The sequence below is a fragment of the Lathamus discolor genome, chromosome Z (assembly GCF_037157495.1).
Source record: "Lathamus discolor isolate bLatDis1 chromosome Z, bLatDis1.hap1, whole genome shotgun sequence".
In the NCBI taxonomy this organism is placed as follows: domain Eukaryota; kingdom Metazoa; phylum Chordata; class Aves; order Psittaciformes; family Psittacidae; genus Lathamus; species Lathamus discolor.
The window spans coordinates 14,207,501-14,228,637 of NC_088909.1; the positions used below are offsets into that span (position 1 = coordinate 14,207,501).

The 21,137-nt window shown below is 40.5% G+C and overlaps 1 protein-coding gene across 1 annotated transcript in view; it reads right to left on the reverse strand.

Moving 5' to 3' along the window:
- The window catches only part of ZNF536 (zinc finger protein 536), a 184,507-nt gene that overhangs the window by 101,194 nt on the left and 62,176 nt on the right, over window positions 1-21,137 (reverse strand). The window contains exon 3 of the mRNA XM_065662622.1: window positions 16,033-17,613. Within this exon, the coding sequence (XP_065518694.1) occupies window positions 16,033-17,613 (1,581 nt within the window). The remainder of the gene's footprint in view (window positions 1-16,032; window positions 17,614-21,137) is intronic.

Consider the following 21,137-nt stretch of genomic DNA (forward strand, 5'->3'; position numbering starts at 1 on the left):
GCTTTAATCAAGCAAGAGATGAGAGCAGCAGGAACCGGTGCTTGGTTAATGATGCATGGTTGCTCTGCTGGTGCTTTGTTAGCCTCTAACCCCTTCGCTCCAGCCGTGGGCTGGGGAGCCTGCCCCAAACAGACTTTTATACGGGATAGTCTCCTGCTTTCTGGGGGAAGATACATGGATAATTAATTTCCCATGTACTTTATCTGAGTTTGTGATCCTGCTTCCAAGGAGAGCAGGGAGTACTGAAGCCTGTTGGTACACTCTGAAAAGGAAGAGGGGGGAAGCAATATAAAATATCTATTTTGTTAAATAAGGATGCAAAATGGTCCTTTGATCACTCTATGAGTCAGTTCCTGACAAGTGTTTATTCCGCTGGCTATGGTCTCCATGACTATCCCAGGCTGCAATATTAATGTATATCTCTTTAAGAAAATACATCCCATTTGCAGTAAAATATAGAGGATATGCCATAGTATTTTTGATTATTATGCTGAATGGCCGTGTAAAATGAGTATAGCATATTGGCACTGATTCCTACTGTACTGAGGCTTCTTTGTGAAATTAGTTAATTAGTTCTCCCCCCTCCCCAAACTTCACTTGGATAAATTTGTGGTTAGCACAAGTATGAAGAATTTTGCTTTTCTTGGCTATTTTTTTCTCTTTTCCCCTTTTCAAAGGACATTTCACCCATCTATTGGGATAGCACCATTTGCTTTGGATGAAGATGACTGCCTGAAGAAATAGCGTTGACAGAAAGTATGTTCTGTAGCAAAAAAGCTGCCCATGCTTTCCTTGAGAGTAACTGTCCATCACAGCATAAGGTGAATAAACAGATTCTGCAGACTGTTACAAGCTTGTTAATTCTTTAATAAATTAACCACAAAAAAAGTGTTAATTAACTAGTAAAAACGTTTAGGGATTCTTTGAGAGAAAAAAAAAACTATGCACTGGAAAAGTGTATGCTTAGCACTATGTAAAAAATATAGGTTTTTAACTCAATTTCTGAGACTTCTACAACAAAGTGCAGAGAAAGGCAGATGAAATTATTTCCTGACTACATACACTGAATAAGCCCAATGGGAACTTCTGTATATAGTTATCAGTGGCACTGAAATCTGCTTAGGAAAGCAACAAGTCTTTTGTTCTGTTGACAACAGTTATTACAATTAATTCATTTTGTGATTGGTATTTGCACTGAGTGACAAGGTGTTATTTTACCTCAGTAAAAGTTAAAATGGTAATACCTACATGCGAAATAACACTGAGTTTGCTATCACTCAGTGAAAGAAAAGCCTCTCCTCAGAAATGCCTGCTCAGCCACCACTCCCGCAAACCTGCAGTGTTACCATCAGGCTTCTCCCCCTCCCATTTCCCCAGGGTTCGTTTTTACTGCTCTAAAAGTTTCAGTGGAGGGGGGGGGGAGGAAGGAAAAAGTTGCCTTTTTGCTGAAAGACAAAAGAAAACATAAGTGAACACAGCAAAAGGTCTGCAAGTGCTCAGCTGCATCCTGGCGGGAGATGCCTGCTGCAGGAACAGGCTCCCTGGCTGGGATCGCACTGCCAAGGGCAGGACACAGCATCCTCTTGGATGAGTCCCACTGTGGCAGGAGCTGGGGAGCGGTTCCTGGGGCTCTGAGCTATCAGCATGCCCTTTACCAGGGTAGGAGACAGGCAAGTCCAACTGTGAGCACAGCACCAGGATGCTTTCCATGCTGCCTTGGGTGTGCTGAAAAGGAAGGTCCTTCCTTCCCTGAGGCTGCAGTGGTCCATGCTGGAGGATGCTGTCTGTCCCCCCAGAGCAGCAAACAGCAATCGACTCACTGTGGTCCTGCTCCTTGCAGGAATACAGGATGTGTGGAGCCCTGAGCAGTCCTCGGTGGGAAGAGGAGGGTCTGTCACCTCTCAAGGCAGGGCAAGGTGCCAGGCAGATGCTGGTGTCGTGCGAGCCATGTAGCTCAAAGCAGCAGCTTATGAGTTAAAAGGCTTTGGGGGTAATTCAGATGCTTCTTGGACCTGTCCATCAGCATCTTTCTGCACACAGGAAAGACCTGTGAGGAGCCTGCGAGACCCCACCACCTGTGGAGCTGCCCTGTACCACTGCAGAACCTGTGGTACACAACTACCAATTTCAGACTCAGCAGACTCACATCTGGACCTATTCCCTCTCTGTGAAACAGCTGCACACATCTGCATGTGAAGGGGGCCTCTGCACTGGCCAGCAAACCCTCGGCTGCTCATTTTTAGAACAAGAAAGATAAAACAAGGAGCAAGGAGCATTAGATGGTATAAATTTTACCTTTTCTGGCAGGACCCAGCAAACCAAGGGAAGTTTGCAGAGCTAGCAAATGGCAAATAACCCATTAGCTATGGATTGCTCAGCACGTCTCTACTTTTATTATAAGTTAGCTTCACTAAACCACTGACTTAACAAAGAATCATTATAAATCCCCATTTTGAAATTTTTTATTAGCAGTATTTATCACCTTCTCAAAATCAATCCTATATTTTTAAATTAAAACAAATGACTACTTGTACTGCAATCAATATTAGTACATTTCCTTTTTAAAAAAAAGGAGAAAAAATGGAATACAAAGAAATGTCCTTCTTTGGCTGCATCAATCCAATTTCAATATAATTCAATATTTAATAAATATAATCCTCTGTGTCTGTGCAGGGAAACATCATAAAAAATGCAAAAGGTTTCCTGGTCTCCAATAACTTGCATGAAACAAAGTGTTTCCTTATTCCTTCCATAAATACTGCAGTCTTGCGCTACTGGGATTTTTTTTCTTCCTGTGTATTAGGAAGTTTGCTCTCATTGTGCATAAGAAAGGAGGCTTACATATTTCATGATTAAAAATCCAAAATGCTACCTCCCATCTCACAAAAAAAATAATTACCATCTTTATCTCTTTGTACTTCTTTGGCTTTTGTTTTGGAAAGGGCAAAGAAGAAAAACCTTATATAATACCTAATTTGTACATCTGTGGTTTCCCTCTGACTTGTGCAGGCACCATATGTTTTTAATTATCATAATAGCCTTAAAGAACCTGTTCAGGGGGAAACACATATGATCCTTTTATTACCAGTTTGTAATTTAAACAGTTTTAACAGAAAAGGTCTGGCTATAAGGGACTGAGAGGCACAAAGGTCTAAAAACCCCATTATTGACCTCTGTAAGCATGAGTTCAGATCCCACCCACCGAGGTGGGACCTGGCTTGCCGGCCTTTGACAGAGGTAATCAGTCGCATGTGAAACGGCTCTTCAGGACTTTAAAAGACATAATCTCCGATCTCAAATGACTCGATGTTTCAGTCCACACAATGAAAACGGGGTCTATGAATGTTATCATGCACCTGATCTGCGCTTTCCTCTCCCTGGTGAAGGCTCCAGGGTGATGGTGCTGTAGGAGAAGCCCTGTGAATGCCAGGAGCCCAGAATTTCACCAATTCCCATCAGTTGTCGCCCTTTCAAATTCCTGGTTTTGTCCTTTATGCAAACACAAGGCTGGTGGGCGCGCCAGTCTCCCAGCCACGGGAAAGAGCTGGATTCTCAGAGGTAGGAATTAAATTTAACAAGTTCAATTCACTCCTGATTCTGGACATCTAAACACATAATCAGACTGATAATGTTATTAATTACCATTCAAATGACAACCTTTGACACTGGCATGCTCCCACAACCTCCCTACTCCAATAAAAAATCATTGGCATGAAAACCCGCAGTCTTACGAACAGAAATTGCAAATAAGCAGGCACTGAACAACTGGGAGTGAGCAAAATCCTACTTTTCAGAGAGAAAGCAGAGGCTCACACAATAGCTTGGTCACTTGACCCAAAATGAAATTCGGCTCAACTTCATCCCAAACCAGATAATTTACACCCCAAACAAAGAGCTGTGGGGAGAAGAGGGTGGGGAAGGGAGTCTAGCTAAAATTACACCAAGGCTGGAAGTCGTTACAGCTCCATCTCGGGAGATGGATGGTGTCCTCATTAGAACAAAGCTTTATTTAGACAGATGGACAGAATCCTTATTAGAACATTAGACTGAAAATGTCAGGAAATACAAAATTAAGATTTTGCAAATAAATGCTGACTTGGAGGAAAAAAACTTGGGAGCTCCCTGTGCAGATCCCACTGGAGACACCTAGGAAAAATGAAATCACTCAGGAATAGCAACCTCCCATCCCATGCCAATCTAACCCTTGGAAAACTTGGTTTCACAAAACTCAGAGATCCCTCTTCTTGGGCAAAGTGATTTCCACCCGTGACCTGACACTATCAGCTCTGTCCCTGAGGGAGGGGAGGACATGGGACCTGCCTCTTACTGCTGCCTGTTTTGGGGGGAACCCGCCCAGAGGAGGTTGTGCTGATCTTGGAAACCTATTTCCAGCTGCACAGACCCCTGAACATGCAAATCAGCCATTCTGTGCCCTTCCCTGTCTCACTCCCCATCCCCAGGCCCTCTGCTTTCTCTGGGGAAACTCAGGTATTTTGCAGTGATGGAAAGACAGCTTAATTACCTTGCATACAAAAAAGACGGTCATTGTTTTCCGTTTTACCTGAAAGCTAATGGATCTTGGGACACCAGACGTGGATGCTCAAAATTCCCTCCGGAGCCTTTCTGGTGATTTGTCGTCTCCTGGTTGCCTTTGGCGCACACCGGTCTCTGCCGAGGTAATATGTGAGCCACTGCACACTAAAAGCAGATTTTTGAGAGAGGAAGTGCGTGCACACACACACATACAACCACCCCCCACACACCCTCCACCCCTTTGCCCTGCAACTTGCTGGCAGGTCCTGCTCCAAACCACAGAGACCTGAAGCGGAACTTCACATCTCAGAGGCAATATGGATGGAAGAGGCAGGGCAGGATTTGCTCCCAAGAGAGGCACAGCACTGCAGAGCTCTGCATGCTGCAGTCCTCTGGGAACCTCTGGGGTTGTGGGAAAGGGCTGGGAGTGCTGCTGTCCCCCATGCTTTGCTGAGGCAGATGCCAGCAGCCGGTGGGATGGACGTGCCGCCCTATTCTTTGTGGACACGGTGGTTCTCACATGGCACCAGGTCACCCACCTGCTTGTCACTGGCTCTTCCCTTTTGCCAGGCTCTAGGCCTGCACATTGAACTTTCTACTTGGGCAGAAGGGGTGCTTATGGAAATAGAGTTTCTGCTGGTATTAAACAACTAAAAAAAAGAAATCTTGCATTTAATGTTCTAAATAAATAAACAGTTTTCTCTTTGGGTGTTTATTGGTCTTTTTTTTCCCCCAGTTTGAATCTAGTGAAAATCTAGTTTTACCTTCCCGTAACTTCACCCACATACTCATTAGGATGAAGTTTTCTGGTGAAACAGAAGTGCTCGGTGTTTGACTGGCAGCATGGGGTAGATGGCAGGGAGCACCACAAGCTGCAGTCGCACAACCAGAGGATGATTACTCAGCGGGCAAGCTCTTCTCTTGCGCAGAAATATTTGTGTACCTCTCAAATCACCTTCTAAGCAACTGACTCCGCCAGCCACCAGCAAAGGAAGGAGCACAACCTACCCCACCCTTGGAAAGACACACGGGATCCATCCATCTGTTGAACTCATGTCGACCACCACCAAGTCAAGTCAGCCTAGTGACCACTCAAGCAAAGTGCTTCCACCTTTTCCTCTTCTTTTCTCATACATGTATGAGCATAATTCCACCTTAAGAGAAATCCCACTTCTGAGCACAAACTTTTTCTATTTAAGGATCCTCCTTTCATGGTGAGGATCCTCCAAATTTCCAAAAAGTGGATAACAACAATACCACTGTGATCCCATCTGTACACAGCAATGGCACTGTAATGCACAGAGCATAAAACACCAAATTCCCACAGACAGCATCTGTCTTACTACAAACAATGGACCATTATCTTGTAAATAATTCTGATTAAGCTGCAGCATTTTCCCCAAACAAACAGTAGGGGAGCAGAGGGTGAGGATTTTTCTAGTGGGAATGCCCTCTTTCTCCTTCCCCAGCACTGACACTCAGGTTTTTATTCAACTGATTGCCCCCCTCCCCTCCCTGCTCTGTCCCCCATGGCTTAGTTTTCATCTTCTGACCTTATACAGCTGTCAATCATTTTGGCAACTAAAGAGGGAGCCATCCCACCTCTATCCTTTGGAAAAGCTTTCCTGGTTCATTGTTTTTTTCTTTGTCACCCCAAAGTACAATGGCTAGTGAATGCACCCATAAACCCTCCTGTTCTTAAACAGTTCTTGTGTGAGAGGATGGACAAACCAGCCGCTGGGCACATACTGGTGCTGGCTGGAGTTGGGGATGTCTGGTTGTGCCAGGGATGTGTCTTGGTGCTTTCGGTATCACAGTGAGCATTGCATGGAAGCAGATTTTGCTGGGAGAAAGCTGTCACCTTCTTCAAGCTCTCAGCAGGGACAGCAGAGCCTTCAGCTACACATGGCAGAAGGACCTGCACTTCTCTGCATCCCGACACGAGCAACAGGTGTAACAGGATGATTTTAAAGGATTTAAAAGAAAACCAAGGGCACAGACCAAAATGGTGCTAGCTGTGCAAAGGGACAAGTGAAAAAAGAGACAGTTAGGGGTAATGTGGTCCTTTCTCCTAAAGCTCACAAACTGACCTTCAAGGCCAGGCTGGATGGGATTTAAAGCAACCTGGTCTGGTGGAAGGTGTCCCTGCCCCATGGCAGGGTGTTGGAAGTGCATGAGCTTTAAGGTCCTTTCCAATTCAAACCAGTCTGTGATTCTATGATTCTATGATGAATTGAATAGTGAGGACTTGTATTTAATCTTCAAGGCGCTTTGCAAACATTAATGCATTAGTTTATCCTCACAACACTCCTACCAGGGAGATAAGTACTATTATTGCACTGTTATTTTCCACTTCGCAATGAGAATCCAAACTTCTTTTTTCCCATGGTCAGTAAGCAGATCATACATAGACCTGCAGGAAGAGTGAGGGCTGCCAGCTTTTGAGTGTGAGCCCCCCTCCCCAAACCTTGTTTAAAAGACTTGTGTTCTGCCAGAGTCATGGCACATATCGGGATATGCCTTCAGTTTTTCCTTCAGTAAGAGATAATTAAGGAACAATTCCTTCTCTGATCCCCAGCATGACAGGCTATTTTTTACCCCACTGTTGCTCTGCTGTCTGAACAATGGCTGTTTTATGCAGGGAACGGCGCTACAGATGCCCCAGATCAGAGCAGATCAGCTTAAAGAAACCTGCCGGGCCGGCGTCTCACTCCACAGACAATGGGGCAGGCTGGGTGCGGGTGCCTTATCGGGGGGGAGACTTCAGGAGCACCTGCTTGTAACTGGCAACGCTCCGGGCAGGGGCATCTGTTAGCCAAAGTCACTCACATCCAGCATACCTATCCATAAGTTTCATGTAGTAGGAAAATGGTTGTGGTTTGGGGTATTTTGTCTCAGTCCTACGAGTACTACTTTTGCCTCCATGTGGGAGGGATGTGTTGTGGTCCTAGTTTACCTCTGTGGTTAATGTCCGCTCCTTGCCAGCAAATGTGCAGCTGCTTCAAATGGCAGTAACAGCAACAGTGAGCTTGAGAGGCTTGATTTCAAGGCATCTCAATGAAATTAAATTGTGACTGAGTCCTCCAAGGAAGAATTCAGCTCCAAGAACTGAAATCAACATTGGGGATGACACACTGAATGTGTTTCACCTGTTATAATCCTTGTTGGTGAACATCTCACCCACTCTGGGCTTTTTCCCCACTAGTTTGTTTTGACAATAATAAAAAATGCACAACACCCCAAACCTTGTAGGTAAATTCCTAGCTCAGGAAAGATACATCCATTAACAAAATAAGCTGCCCAGTTAATAAGCCATGGCATATTGCAGAGACATGACCACATCCTACTGGGGAAAGGCCTGTACCTAGACATTGCTTCAGAACAACCAGAACAATTGTTTAGTGAGAAATGTTTTTTGCATATGACTCATCAACCCTTGAAAACAGGATTTCTTATAGAATACAAGTGCTGACACAGCCTTCACTTGAGTGGTGTGACTGCAGCTGTATAATTACAACTTTAGATTTGATGTTATGGACCTTAGGTTACACTGTTCAGACAAATGCTCCATTGTGTTACAGAGATATTTTTTCCTTAGTCATATTGCTCACAGGACAATAAGGACTATATTCACAGCTCACTGCATAGAAGTTTAGGCATGTAACAGCCAGCGGCATTACACAAGATGAGATTATACCCTATGGGGGTTAAATGGATTCATAATTGACACTTTTTCTCGTCTTTTTTTCTCTTTGCTCCTAGTTGATACTTTTTTGGAAGTGTTCTCCAAATAAAAGGAAGAACAATCTCACACTGACTCTGGATAAATGTTACAGTTGTCTCACAAATGCTGTATTAATTCTAGCCCTTCCAAAATAATATAATTGTCCTACTGCTGAACTACAGATTTTTCTCAGTATGACACATAACACTAAAATGTCAGGTCCTGACTCACGGTGTTTTGGTGGAATAAATAAAAAGTACGAATATGCTATTCAAATCTGACAGCATTAATGAAGATGTGACACTGGGAGCCCTGGTCATGTTTGCCTTTCAGTGCATCCTCAGCTGTGCACCAAGCAGCAGGCCACCTGTAATGGGTCCCATCTTGGAAACACTTACCATAGGCCTGAGTGAGACTAAAGGGCCTGATGGGACTGGTTGCTCTGTGCTTGCTTTACTCAGGTGGATGGTTTGCAGGTCTAAGAAGGGAGGCTACACTCAGGACATCCTTCCCATGGGAAACAAAACCAAGAGTTCAGTGCCATCTGCAGTTCTGAAGGCTGTGACTTACTGTAAGGCTAGGCAAAATTAACCAAGAAAGATCTCTCAGAGACTGTATGCACCCTGCATTTCTCTGCAGGGATAGGTATTGTATACCCATTACACACTGAGGCTCTATTTCCAGCTGCAGAGCTGGACCCAAATATGTATCTCACCCTGGCCAGGCAGGCAGGCACTAATACTTACATACTTAATCCATCCCCCTATTACTCATTTTTAACCCAGTGGCCTCCATAAGAATTTCTGCTGGATTTTAATAGTGACAGAGAAGAAACAGGTCCCACATTCCCAAGATATTTTTCTGGAAACAAGTCTGATGCCTCCCCCCCCCCGCCCCTTATATACCTGCCTAACCGTACGTGGCATTGTTCTAGTGAAAAACCACATCTTTCAGAAGGCTGCATTTTTATTAAATACCCTTTACAAGGCCAACAAGTAGCTTTGCAGAGTTTGCTTCTCAAAGCATCAAACAATTGTGAATCTCATGAGTGGTCTTTGGTCTACCAAAAGGTTTTCTCGAGAGTTTTCTTGAGCGAATTAACAAAATGACTCAAAACTGCGCTAATGGTTAACAGCTTTTTTTTATTAGCAACACTGAGATAAGTTATTGAAGCATTTTAGTATTGTTTTACATTCCATTCAGATGACCTAACTTGTAACTCCATATACATTTAAAGATATAGTTTGACACTTATTCAGAAAGCAACAATTATTAAAACTTACATACCTTCATTACCAGGAAACCTTAATATATTTTCTAATTACTTCCAACAATACTCTATTCCAAAGCACATGATAACCCACTAGAAGTTTACACATTTCACTTCAATCACAGGTTTTAAATTGTGGATGTCAGAGTGCTGTTCATTGAATTTCACTGTCTTTCTTGGTTAATATTGGAAAACCTGGCACAATATATTAAGCTAGAAATATTGCTTAAAGAATATGAAAAAAGATAACTACAGTATTTTTTTCTGCTAAAGCATTACAAAATACAGGACCATTAAAAACTCAAATAGAAATGACAATAAATAACCTTAAAAATGTTAAGAGAATTTTCACTCATACTAAAGTCCATTCCCTAAGCTTGCCAAACACATAAATAACAGAACATATTCAGGACCTCTATTTTTGTACTATGACAATGGTTTGTTATATATTGTGGATGTATTGTGTATACATATATTAATGCTTACACTTAAGGTATATATTTTTTTCTTTCCTGAAACAATTAATAAGCCTCAGGTAATTATTCATCCCCATCACTATAGGTATATAGGTAGGTGGGAGCAAACCTCAGAGAATCCAGATATGCAATAAGATATCCTAAGTTCCTTATATTACAAAGATGAATTTGGTTACTTATTTCTGAAAGCCTGTAACTAAAAATTATAATTGCTGTCAAATTAATTGTTTAAAATTGGCCTCATAAGATGTATTAATCATACACTTAGTTTTGACTTACAAGGATATCTAAATTGTTTGTGTTTATGAGTAGTTATAGGAAATACTATACCTCAGACACAAGAATATATTTTCCTGAACCAAAACACAAACCAGAGCATTGTCTGACTTTGGAAAGACCTGGGAACTTCTCTATGCCTGTGCCTAATCCTAAATTATGATTAAATTTGACCTGGATATGACAAAAACAATAAGAATATATTGTTCTGGAGATGAAACTTAGAGCAGAATCATACATCTCTAAGCTTACATCATTATTTTGTCTCTGCAAAGAAAAGCCTTTCTGTGTTAGGGATTTGCCTTGGTGCGGCTGGCCACTGATGTCTGAAATCAAGGCACATACCAAGGCCTCCTTTTGCAAACACAATCCCCCTTTCAGATCTGGAGCTGGGAGGGACTGAATGCCTCCAGTTTCACTGGCAATACAAGGTGCTCAGCACTCAGCTTTATCAGATATTTTAGGGGTTAATTTCCAGAAACATAAATGGAATGGGAATGTTACACTGTGACATGAAAAATGGTAAGAAATCAAAGTTTTCAACAGTAAACAGAATGGTGATATCAACACTTGACTTCTGATAGCGCAAAATACAATAAAATTAATCTACATGAATATACCAATGAAATTTAAAGTCCAATAAACATAGGACCCGATTCTGCAATCCTTAGTCATGTAACTAGTCCAACTCATCAAGAGTAAGGGATGCAAGACTGGGTCCTACTTAGCTTCTGCTTGGGAAGTCAGTGTTAATTCAGACAGTATCTTTTCTAGCCAAAAACATGCAGCAAAAGGAAAGTAACATAAACAAGGCTAAATGTCAACAGTGTTTGCAGACTTACAGACACCATCCATTTGTTTGTATTGAAATGACTAGCGAACCATTTGGCAAATACAGCGCTATTCACAGACCGGCCCTTTTCTCCAGCAACACAAACTTCACTGGATCACTGGCATTCCCAGTTAATTAAAAAAAGGAAGCAAGCCATATGAGTTTGGTTTTATACTGCCATGCAAATGGCACAGCGACATCTGAAAACACGGCTGAAACCCAGGCATGGGGCCGAGGTGCTGATCTGTTCAACAGTACAGCACATACACTACAGGCAGGCCTTGGACCTCCTAACTGAAACTATAGAAACCTCTTCAAAATCACCATAATGGGATAAAGAACAGTCTGCAGTAAAACTTCCACATCATTTCATTCTGCCTTCAAGGTAAAGAATATGATGGTTACTCCTTCAACTGCAGATCAATTGAAGGACCAAATGCTGGGTTACTTGAGTGTGTTACAAGATAGTTTAAATGGGCAGGAGTTCTATGACTTGCTGCAGTAGAATGGTATTCCATTGCCTTGTAGCTGTCCCAGAGCTTAAACAGATTAGGCCTTTTGCTTCTGTTTGATACGGATTTTATAATTTTAAAGAGCTGCAATAAGGATTCAAGTGAAGCCACCACAAACAATTAAAAATCTTTTTCTGTATTTTATATGTTGGTGGTAGTTCTGAAGGGGTTAGCATTATAATCTTTTTGGTTTTGACACCTGTGGCAATAAGCAATTTACAACAACTAAATTCACTATTTAAACATTGGGGTAGAGCACTATAATTATGTGACAGTAAAGCTGTAATAATCTGCCACAATTGATCTTCCCCTTGCCCAGCCCTCTTGTCTGTGCTGCAGTTCCACATTTGGAAGGTATTTCAGAAAGTTACAATGCTGAACATTTTAATAATTCTGTGCAATTCTGAATGCTTTCTGCTCCAAAGGAAACTGAAAGTGCTCAGCCTCTGCAGGCTCACAACTCCAAAGCTGCTACCAGACATCCAAAGGGCCCTGCCCTGGTTTCCTACAGTGAAAGAAGGGATAACGGGGTGGAGCCTACACAGAAGAAAACAGCACTAATTGCACAGGAAAGCGAGCATGAATGGAAGCAAATTAGATTTACAGAGACAACACGGAACTAATACTTTTGGACATCATTAAGTGTGGGTTCAATAGCACTAATCCATCAAGCAACCAGCTAACGCCCAGGATCATCTCTGGCCAATAGTTCTGTGGCCTACCAGCTCTTCTTTGAAAGCCTATGCACTTCCCATGCAAAAAAATGCAAGTAGGGAAACTTTACCATCCTAGACACAAAGCAGGGAAATTTAAAGGGAAGTAGAGAAAGAAAGGAATGGGTCTTGTCATAACTAGATGCTGTGCATATCACATGTAAAATAATGATTTGGAACATTATTGTGATACAACTACATGTATATGGGAAGACAAGCAGAGTAAGAGAGCATAAAGGGAAAGGAAAACAGATCTGCCAAAACTTGAATACAAAGTAGTTCTAGAACCTCCAAGCACAATTTCTCAAATGAACAAGGGCTGTGAAAGCAGGGTAGACGAATGCTCAAGACAGCTACCAAGCCATGGAGACATAGCCCTGGGCTTCAACTCCATGAAGGGCTGCTGGCTGACCAGCAGCAAGGAAAAGCGTGTATGCTTCTTAGAAACTGCATGGTAGCAAAGATTAATAAGACTGGGCCCTAGGTATAGTCACTTGAGACTCCAAAACCAAGTACAGATCAGGAGTAACTCTAAATTCATCAGTGGTGTTTTATTATTTCTTTCTGTTCTTTCCTACGTAAATAAAGGAGAAATATTAAAAATATTTGTGGTTTTTCTCAGCAGCATTTTGGCATGGAAATTTCTATATTATGCAGTAATTATGGTTCTTTCCTAATTGTGTCTTTCATCCCTACAGCCTCAAGCATGGTAGGAGCATAAATGGATGATGTGTGCATCAACAGTCTCTCTCATTCTACATATAGAGAAACTGACGACTGCTTTCCCCATGTGTGGTGACCTTCCAAAACAATAATGTGAGCTGGTGGCATTCTCCTTTAGAGATTAAATCCTTTTTGTGCCAAGATTTGTCCTTAAAACCTAACCCATTATCTCAAGGTAAAATCTGCCAACTAAAAATGATCCATGTGGATCATTGAAAATCCCAGCTTGTTTTCATGTAGCCAGAAATTTAACTCAATTAGAGTGGCAGATCAAAGAAGCAATCTCAGCTAACTGAAGCTGAGATATTTTATTTCGATTTTATTTCCGCTCTATCATGACTGTGGAAAGAGCACCACACCTTTCTGTCTTGATTGTGCAAGGACTGTATCAAGTGTACCAATGCACCAGTGTTCTCTCTTGAGATGTCAACAACCCACACATCATTGGCTGTAAAAGGAAAGGCAGATGCACAGAGTCTCCCAAAATACAAAGGAACACAAGAATAATGCCCTGGAATTGGGTGCTGGAAGTGGGTCTCAAGTTTTCTGATCTCTCAGGCAGTAGGAGAGACAAAGGCAACCTCAAATAAGGTCATGGGCTTTGTGCAAGAGGGAAGGAAGGTTAATATACAAAGATGCTCCTGATAGCTAATCTACAAACACAGAAACATCAGGTGAGATTCCCAACACTAGCATGCACAGATAGAGTGAATTCACAGTATAAAATGTCACTGAGAACATGAAAAATCCCCAAAAATCACTACTTTCAAGTGGGCAGTGTCCAAGCCAACCAAATAGAAAATAAAATACTGACACGGGGCTTGTTCATACTTATCCACTTTTACTGTGCAATATTGAGAAAAATGAAATAATATATTTAAACAGTCAGCCCTAATATTTCTATTCTGCAAACACTCAATAGATCGTCACTGAAGAATTTTAAAAAGCTATTTTTGGAGGGGGGAGAAAGGAGAACTCGCACTGCATTTTCCAGTAAAAAATGGCTTAAAAAAGTAGAACAGACAAGCTTCTGTTGGCTTTTTTATCCCTTCATACTTCTAGTCAAATCCATTATCACTGGGCAGAGATTGTGAAAGGGATACGGTCTTTAAAATCATATAAACTCAAGCCATCATAAAATGTCTGTTGAATTGATTGGAAGATGAAACAAAAACTAATGGAAGTAACATGACCTCATTTCAATAATAAGTTTAGAGGGTGGTTTTTTTTCTGTTGTTGTTTAAAAAACTTATGTCTGGGAAGGAGTATAAAGATCTTTTGTACAAAGCTACTAATCTTGGTTTTCCAATTTTTTACTTGTTTGTTTGAAGAGTCATTCTCTGTTTTTGGTTTTGTTTTTTTGTTTTTTTTTTTTTTTTAACTGGTTGATTGTACTCCGCAGCTAGAGGAAAAAAAAAAAATAAAACCCAAGTACCAGCTGCAAATTAAATCAACTTTCAACTATTTTCAAAACATCAGAAATGTAACTGCTGATTTTGAAGAATCTGGAAATATTTCCAACTCTCTGAATTGGTTCCTAGTGCACTGAGACATGGAAATTTACAAGTAAGGCCGGGCAGATACTTGGGCTCCTGATTCAGTTTAAGTAATGACAATATGGTGAAGCCAAAATGCTCCAAGAATACAAATGAGATAAACTTTGTGAGGAGAAATCAGACTTCTTCATAAGACCAACAAATACACTTGGAAATGCAGCGAGGGGCCCGAAGAAAGGCTTATGGCTTTAAGCACATACGCTATTGTAGTAAAGTCAAACAAAGCTCCTACCAACTTTAAGTTAACCAGGGTAACCACTCTTAAGTGTTTGCAGATTTAGGGTTTAATTTTAAATTGCCAGGCTTTAAAACTGTTGAACACATTTTCTTCTTTTTTTTCTTCTTTTTTTTTTTTTTTTATTTTATCTTGTATACATTTTAGTGTGCATGTTCAGCTCTGACAATGTTTTCTGATTGGTTTGAAGGTTAAGTGAAACAAGCATTACCAAAGTTTTTGTGATGCTTGCTGACTCTGCTTTTTAAAGTGATACTGTTTTTCACAGGATTTGCATTCTAAAATCTCTTTCAAGCACAAACTATGCTGACAAAATAGGAGATAAATTAAAAAAATAAAATCCTCATTCTCATTTGTTCCAAATAGATTTAACTCTCATTTTTGTCAAATAGGATATGTGTGATATGAGGAATCAAGACTGCAGTTTTTTAAATCAGAGACTAATAAGGGTAAAAGGGGGGTTGTTTGTTTGGTGTGTTGTTGGTTTTTTAATTACCTGAAGGCATATTCTTAATTAGGCAAATCAAAATTCCTACAACTGCTAGTTAGAATAGTGAAAATGGTGAAGGTGCCATTGAAACAAAACAAAAAATATAATAAAACAAACAAACAAACAAAAAAAAAACCAAAAAAAGGAAAAAAGATTAAAAAAAACCAAACAGGCTTTTCACCACAGGTAGACACATATCGTGCACTTGGCCTTTGATTTCGTTAATATTGTGGTAATTGAACACACCCCAACTCAAAGGAAAAAGGAAATAAAAAAAAAAGAAGAAAGAAAAAGCAAGGTTTGCTTGGCAAAGCATCCAGTGTTTTTTTGTGGGTTCTTACTTATATCAAAATACTGAAAAGTTTGCAAGTTACCATGAAAATAAACTTTTTTCTCCTTTGAGTATGCTAAAGCAGTAAATATCCCCTTCATATGCACTAGCACAGATAGTCTATATTGCTGATACTCTAGTTTAAAAAGCAAGTTCTTTCTAAAATCTTGTATAAGTAAATGCATGCAGCACTGCTGATTTCAATGGAGTAGACCACATATAAGACTAGAATTTGGCCCACAGCATTTAACATTTAAAAAAATGTATTACTAACAAACATGACTAAGTAGATTTAAAGAGCAGCTTCATGATTCTGCACAAGTGTTTTCTGAAATGGTCTAAAAGAAGGTCTAAAACTTACCACACAAGTCAGGTCTCTTGATACATCCACTAGCTGCTGTGCTACTTGCAAGTCCATTAAAGGCTGCTAAGCCATCAGAGCTGTAAGCTCTTAGGACTGACAACATGTTCATCTGCTTCTCCAGGACCTGTGGACCCTGAACTTGCTCAGGTTTCATCACTCCTTGTGCAGTTTCATGGGAGGATAGAAGATTCTGACTGTGCCACTGCTTTTCTGAAGCTTGCGGCAGTGGTGATACAAGCCCTTGTGTTGGTTGTGAGGTGACAGCACTTTGTATGTTATCGCCTCCTTCACTGCTTTCTTTTTTTAGGGCAGACAACTGCTTATTCATAATATCTGGTTCTGTGTCAATGTCTTCATCTTCAATGTTTTCTTCCTTGGAAGATTCCATATCCTCAGATGAAGCTATGTCAGAAAGGTCATCAGTAGCACTTTTATTTACAGAGTCAGAGAGCAGAATATTTGGATCATCTTCGGATTGTTTTTTTATTTCAGATTCATTACTGGTGCAAGAATTTTGTGCTCCTGCGCCAATAACACCAGGATAAACACCAAACTGCTTATAGAAGTCTGTTGTAAAATTACAAAAAGTGGATTCCATGTGGCTGGGCCAGGCAGTGTTCTTTTGCTCTCCCAGGGTCTCTTTGTTTTGTCCTTGGGTCATTTTCTCAGAAGCTGAGTCCAGCTGGCTCAGCATGTTTGAAACTGCAGCCTCCTTGCTGGACTGCACAGAAGAAGCGAGCAAGCTCACTTTATTAATCGGGGCTGGAGCTTCTCTAGATTGGTCTTTGTTGTTCCCTATGATGTTGTCTTTACGTTTAGCCTTGCCCAAGTGATTGGCCTGGAGGTGCAGAGCCATTAGTTCCATAGATGAAGTTGTAAAAGAGCAAAACAAGCAGCCGTGCCAGGCAATATTGTCTTGCACAGTGACCGATGTACCAGGGAGGGAGGCGGCATCTGGCCTTACGGATAAGTCAAGAGGTTCATATTGTGACTTTTCTGGTTTTCGCTGTGAGGACTTGCTGCTTATCTTTTCCTCACCACCATCTGAGCCCAGAGCTTTTCCTGAAAGTTGATCTGAGAGAGCTTTATCCTTCATTTCTTTTTCTTTCTTCAAAGAACTTAGGACAAAGCTGTCCATGAAAGCTTGCAAAGACCCTTGGAAGTTCACACCATTCCCAACCATGTTCTGGTAAGCACGGCCAAGTTCAGAGAAGTGTGTTCCTTTGGAAGATATGTCTGAACCCTTGATATTTTCTGAAGGTACTTCAGATGACATGCCAGCTGCTTGTCCTTGCTGATCTCCAGAAGACAGCATTCCTGATGCCCACTGCTGCGAGACCATACCACTTCGGAAATCGATACCAGGAAGCCCCTTGAAAGCTCCTCTCAATATATCTGGTCTAATAAAGACAGAACTTTTACTTGGTGCCTCATCTTTGTGTTCTTGACTTCCAGTCTGCCCAGAGAGTGGTCCTGCTCCATTCTGTCGCTCACGATGGTGCCGTTCCAAGTGGTATTTGAGAGATGCAGACTGAGTGCCAGCATAATCACAATGTGGACACTTGTAAGGCTTCTCACCTATACATATGGATAATGAGAAAAATATAGAGAATTAACTGTACTCTGGTATATGGATGAGTGAAGAAAAAAAAAAGAACATTAGCTGCTTGAAAACAAGAAGATCTTGGAGCTAATAATTCATTAAAAAAAAATGCCTTTAATTGAAGACTAATTCATAACTGAAATTTTCCAAAATAGGTTTCCAGAATGCGGGGCTATTCAGGGATGACATGGTATCTACACACAATTAGCCATCCTTTTCTTAATCTAACATGTAGAAAACTGTTGTAGAATTAAAAGCTATGATTATGAAAATGAAGCATAACAATTTCAACCACAGTAATCATTAAAAGTACAAGTTTAAAAAAAAGAGAGCAAAGAATGTAACAAATGGATGGTTGCAATATTTTGTGTATACAATTGCTCTAAAATTTGTTTAAATTATACACATGGAAACCATTTTTAAACTTAAAATTTTTATGGCAGTGTTACGCAAGACTGAAATGAATGATTTAAGTCTTGCTCTGCAGTAAATCATGGATATAATTAGCAAATGGCATACTGCACAAGTAATTTATCATTATTTGGAGGGCACCATTCCAGAAGGATTCAAAGATCTGCAGACCTACTGCATTGTTTCTAAATAAAGAACTATAAATACAGATTTTATAAAATATTAATATCATTACACTACATTATGATTGCAGCATGTAAGAACATATAGTTAAAATAAAAAGTAGTCAATAAAATAAAAAAGAAATCAAGTAATAAAAAAAGTACAAAATATATTTAGTTTCGGTATTTGAAATTAGTATTATCTACTGGGTTTTTGCAGTCCTTTAAATTTGTGCTAATGGCATTTCTAATGCTCAAGTAGTAAAACGTGCAATTAACCTACTAGCAATGCTTTTATACGATTAGCTTGAATAGAGTTTTAAAACATATAGGGTGATTTTAATGAATTAAAGATATATCTGAATCCCACACTAAACTCTCAGTGTTCTTCCTATACTTTAAAAGAGGTAGAAGATATTACACATATAATAAATACTCACATACAATCATGAAGACATACCCAAAAAGAACGTACATCTAAGCAAATGTATACCTAAATGTTTGCAGAGCACTTGTTAGCAATGCAGAGTTCCTTTTAAAGGAAGAAGTATGGAAATACTCTCTAAAAGTGACAAGAATCTGAAAGATCTGTGAACTGCCAGTAGTTGTAATTATTTCTATGAAGGATCTCAACAAGAAAAGTATTTTCTTTTTTCTACATAGCTTTTTCCTTGCATTATCCAAACAAGAAAGGCAAGCCTTCTCCAAACAGTACAATAATGAAATTGAAAACTTCCTCCATAGCAAAAATGTTACATAATGATATGTAGTTCACAAAACCAGCTGGAAAGTTACCTTTTTTCAAATAACCTCAAAATCTGCTTAAAACAAAACTGAAAGGATTCCAAACTTTTGTTATTTAAGCTACAGGCTCAATTGAAAGGCTGGTGAATACTTGGGAAGCTGCTCCTCTCACTGATTGCAGGAATATACTGATGAGAGGTGACACCAGAAAACTTACAGAACAGTTATAGAATGGTTTGGGTTAGAAGGGACTTTAAATAACATTGAGTTCCAAACCCCTGCCATGGGCAGGGACACCTGCCACCGTTGAGGTTGCTCAAATGAGCACGTAGCACTGCGTGAGCAAGCTTACTGACCAGGCGCCTGGCTGGATACTTGCTGCGATTCAAATGGGGCTGAAGTAAATTACAAGCAGTGGAAATTCTAAATCTATAATGTAATCCTAAAGCTAAATGGTGAGACATGGGAGCTTTACATCAACAACATTAATCAATGTTTTCAGGGGAGAAAAGTGCAACACCTCAAACAAGAGGTGTTCTGTAGAAGAAGAGTAACAATTAGCATGGTTCATGCTTTAGACCTGGGTCCACACAACTTAGTAGAAGAAATCAGATTCAGACACTTCAGTGCAAGTTCTGAGTCTTCCACAGTCATGTCATTAAATTCTAATACTCCACCACTACCAAGTGAGGGCTGCATTTCAGTGGGAGCTGTGCAAAAACAAACAGTTCCTACTGATGAGCAAGAATCACTACACTGAGATGGATCACACCTGCCTGTGCTTTCCCGGTCTCAGGTGGGACCCTGAGCACACCCACTCACCCACAGCAGGGGTTGCAGGGCCAGGACAAGGGGAGAGCGGACAATGGCTGTCTGTTTGTATTTCTGCAGGGCTGCTGGGGAGGGTGCAAACTCTGACAGCTGTGCTGCCAGACAGAAATTGGGCAAATATTAATTATTGCTTTTACAGTGGGTACATACTGCCATATTTTTGAGCTGTTTTCTCTTATTCTGATGTTTGTCCCACCAGTCACTCCTGAACTCTGACACAACTGCTGAAAAACAAGTACCAGACTTTTTAAGGTTAAAAGCTCTCATTTTTGAGTTTTCACTCCTCTCAATTGCAAAGCTCTTCCTCAGCATTCCCTATGCATTTATGGAAATCTTTAACACAATTATATTGAGCATTTCCTTTTATTCTAATGATAGTTCAGTGTGTGTTTGCATTGCACATCAAGTGACACCATTAAGAAGAGTGTCCCGGCATTGCAGGCACTATGGTTATTGCTTCTGCTGGGAGGAGAAGTTTTAAATATAGGCTGCACTGAAGTTGATAAAAACCTGCTGTGCAAAGCAGTAGGCAGAGGTAAAAATGGGTAAAGTGAGTTAGAATATACTAACTAGATGAAATACTAGTAATATTTTGTACTTCTAAAGCACCTTCAGTCTAAAGAACCAGACATACTCTTATTATAAATTACTAAGCTTTGAAGTCAATACATTTTTTGCTTGAAGATCTCTCCACTGGGTGAGCTTTCTTTCCACAGAAGAGATTTGGACACAGCTCACCACCGACACCATAAGCATTGAACTGAAAGAAGACACTGACTGAGACAGCGTGATAAAAAGTTCAGATCTCTCCCAGCCTTGGTACACTGCCTCTGTGGTGCTCCCACCTCTTGCATGGCTAGAAATGAGATCTAAAGCTGAGGGTCTGAAACTGGATTCAACATGTAGCAACACACTGTGCCACCTTTACAATACAGGACTGGCCAAAAAACATTGTTCAAAGGGAGCTGTTAAAAACATCTCTCCTCTCTTTTAGATCCAAATATTGGCAGTGATTAGTTTACTTCAAAGCAATATAAACTGCTTCCATTTCAAGGGCAGGCAGTAGGAAAAGGGAGTAGAATGGAGTAAATCATCCCTGAATCTTTTAAATTTAGTGTGTCAGTATTTCCTAAATTCAGCAATTGTACAGATATAAATATGCTTTTTCATTCATTCAAATTAACAACCAGCTATGCCTTGCGTAAGTCCCTGTACAAATAATAAAATAGAGTTACAAGCTGCTGTGGGAAAAGCTCAATCTAACCTCAACTAAACTGATCAAAATCCAAACCAATTTCCACAGAAAAGTCAAAGAACCTCTAATTTCTAGGGTTCTATCAGCAACTTGCAAT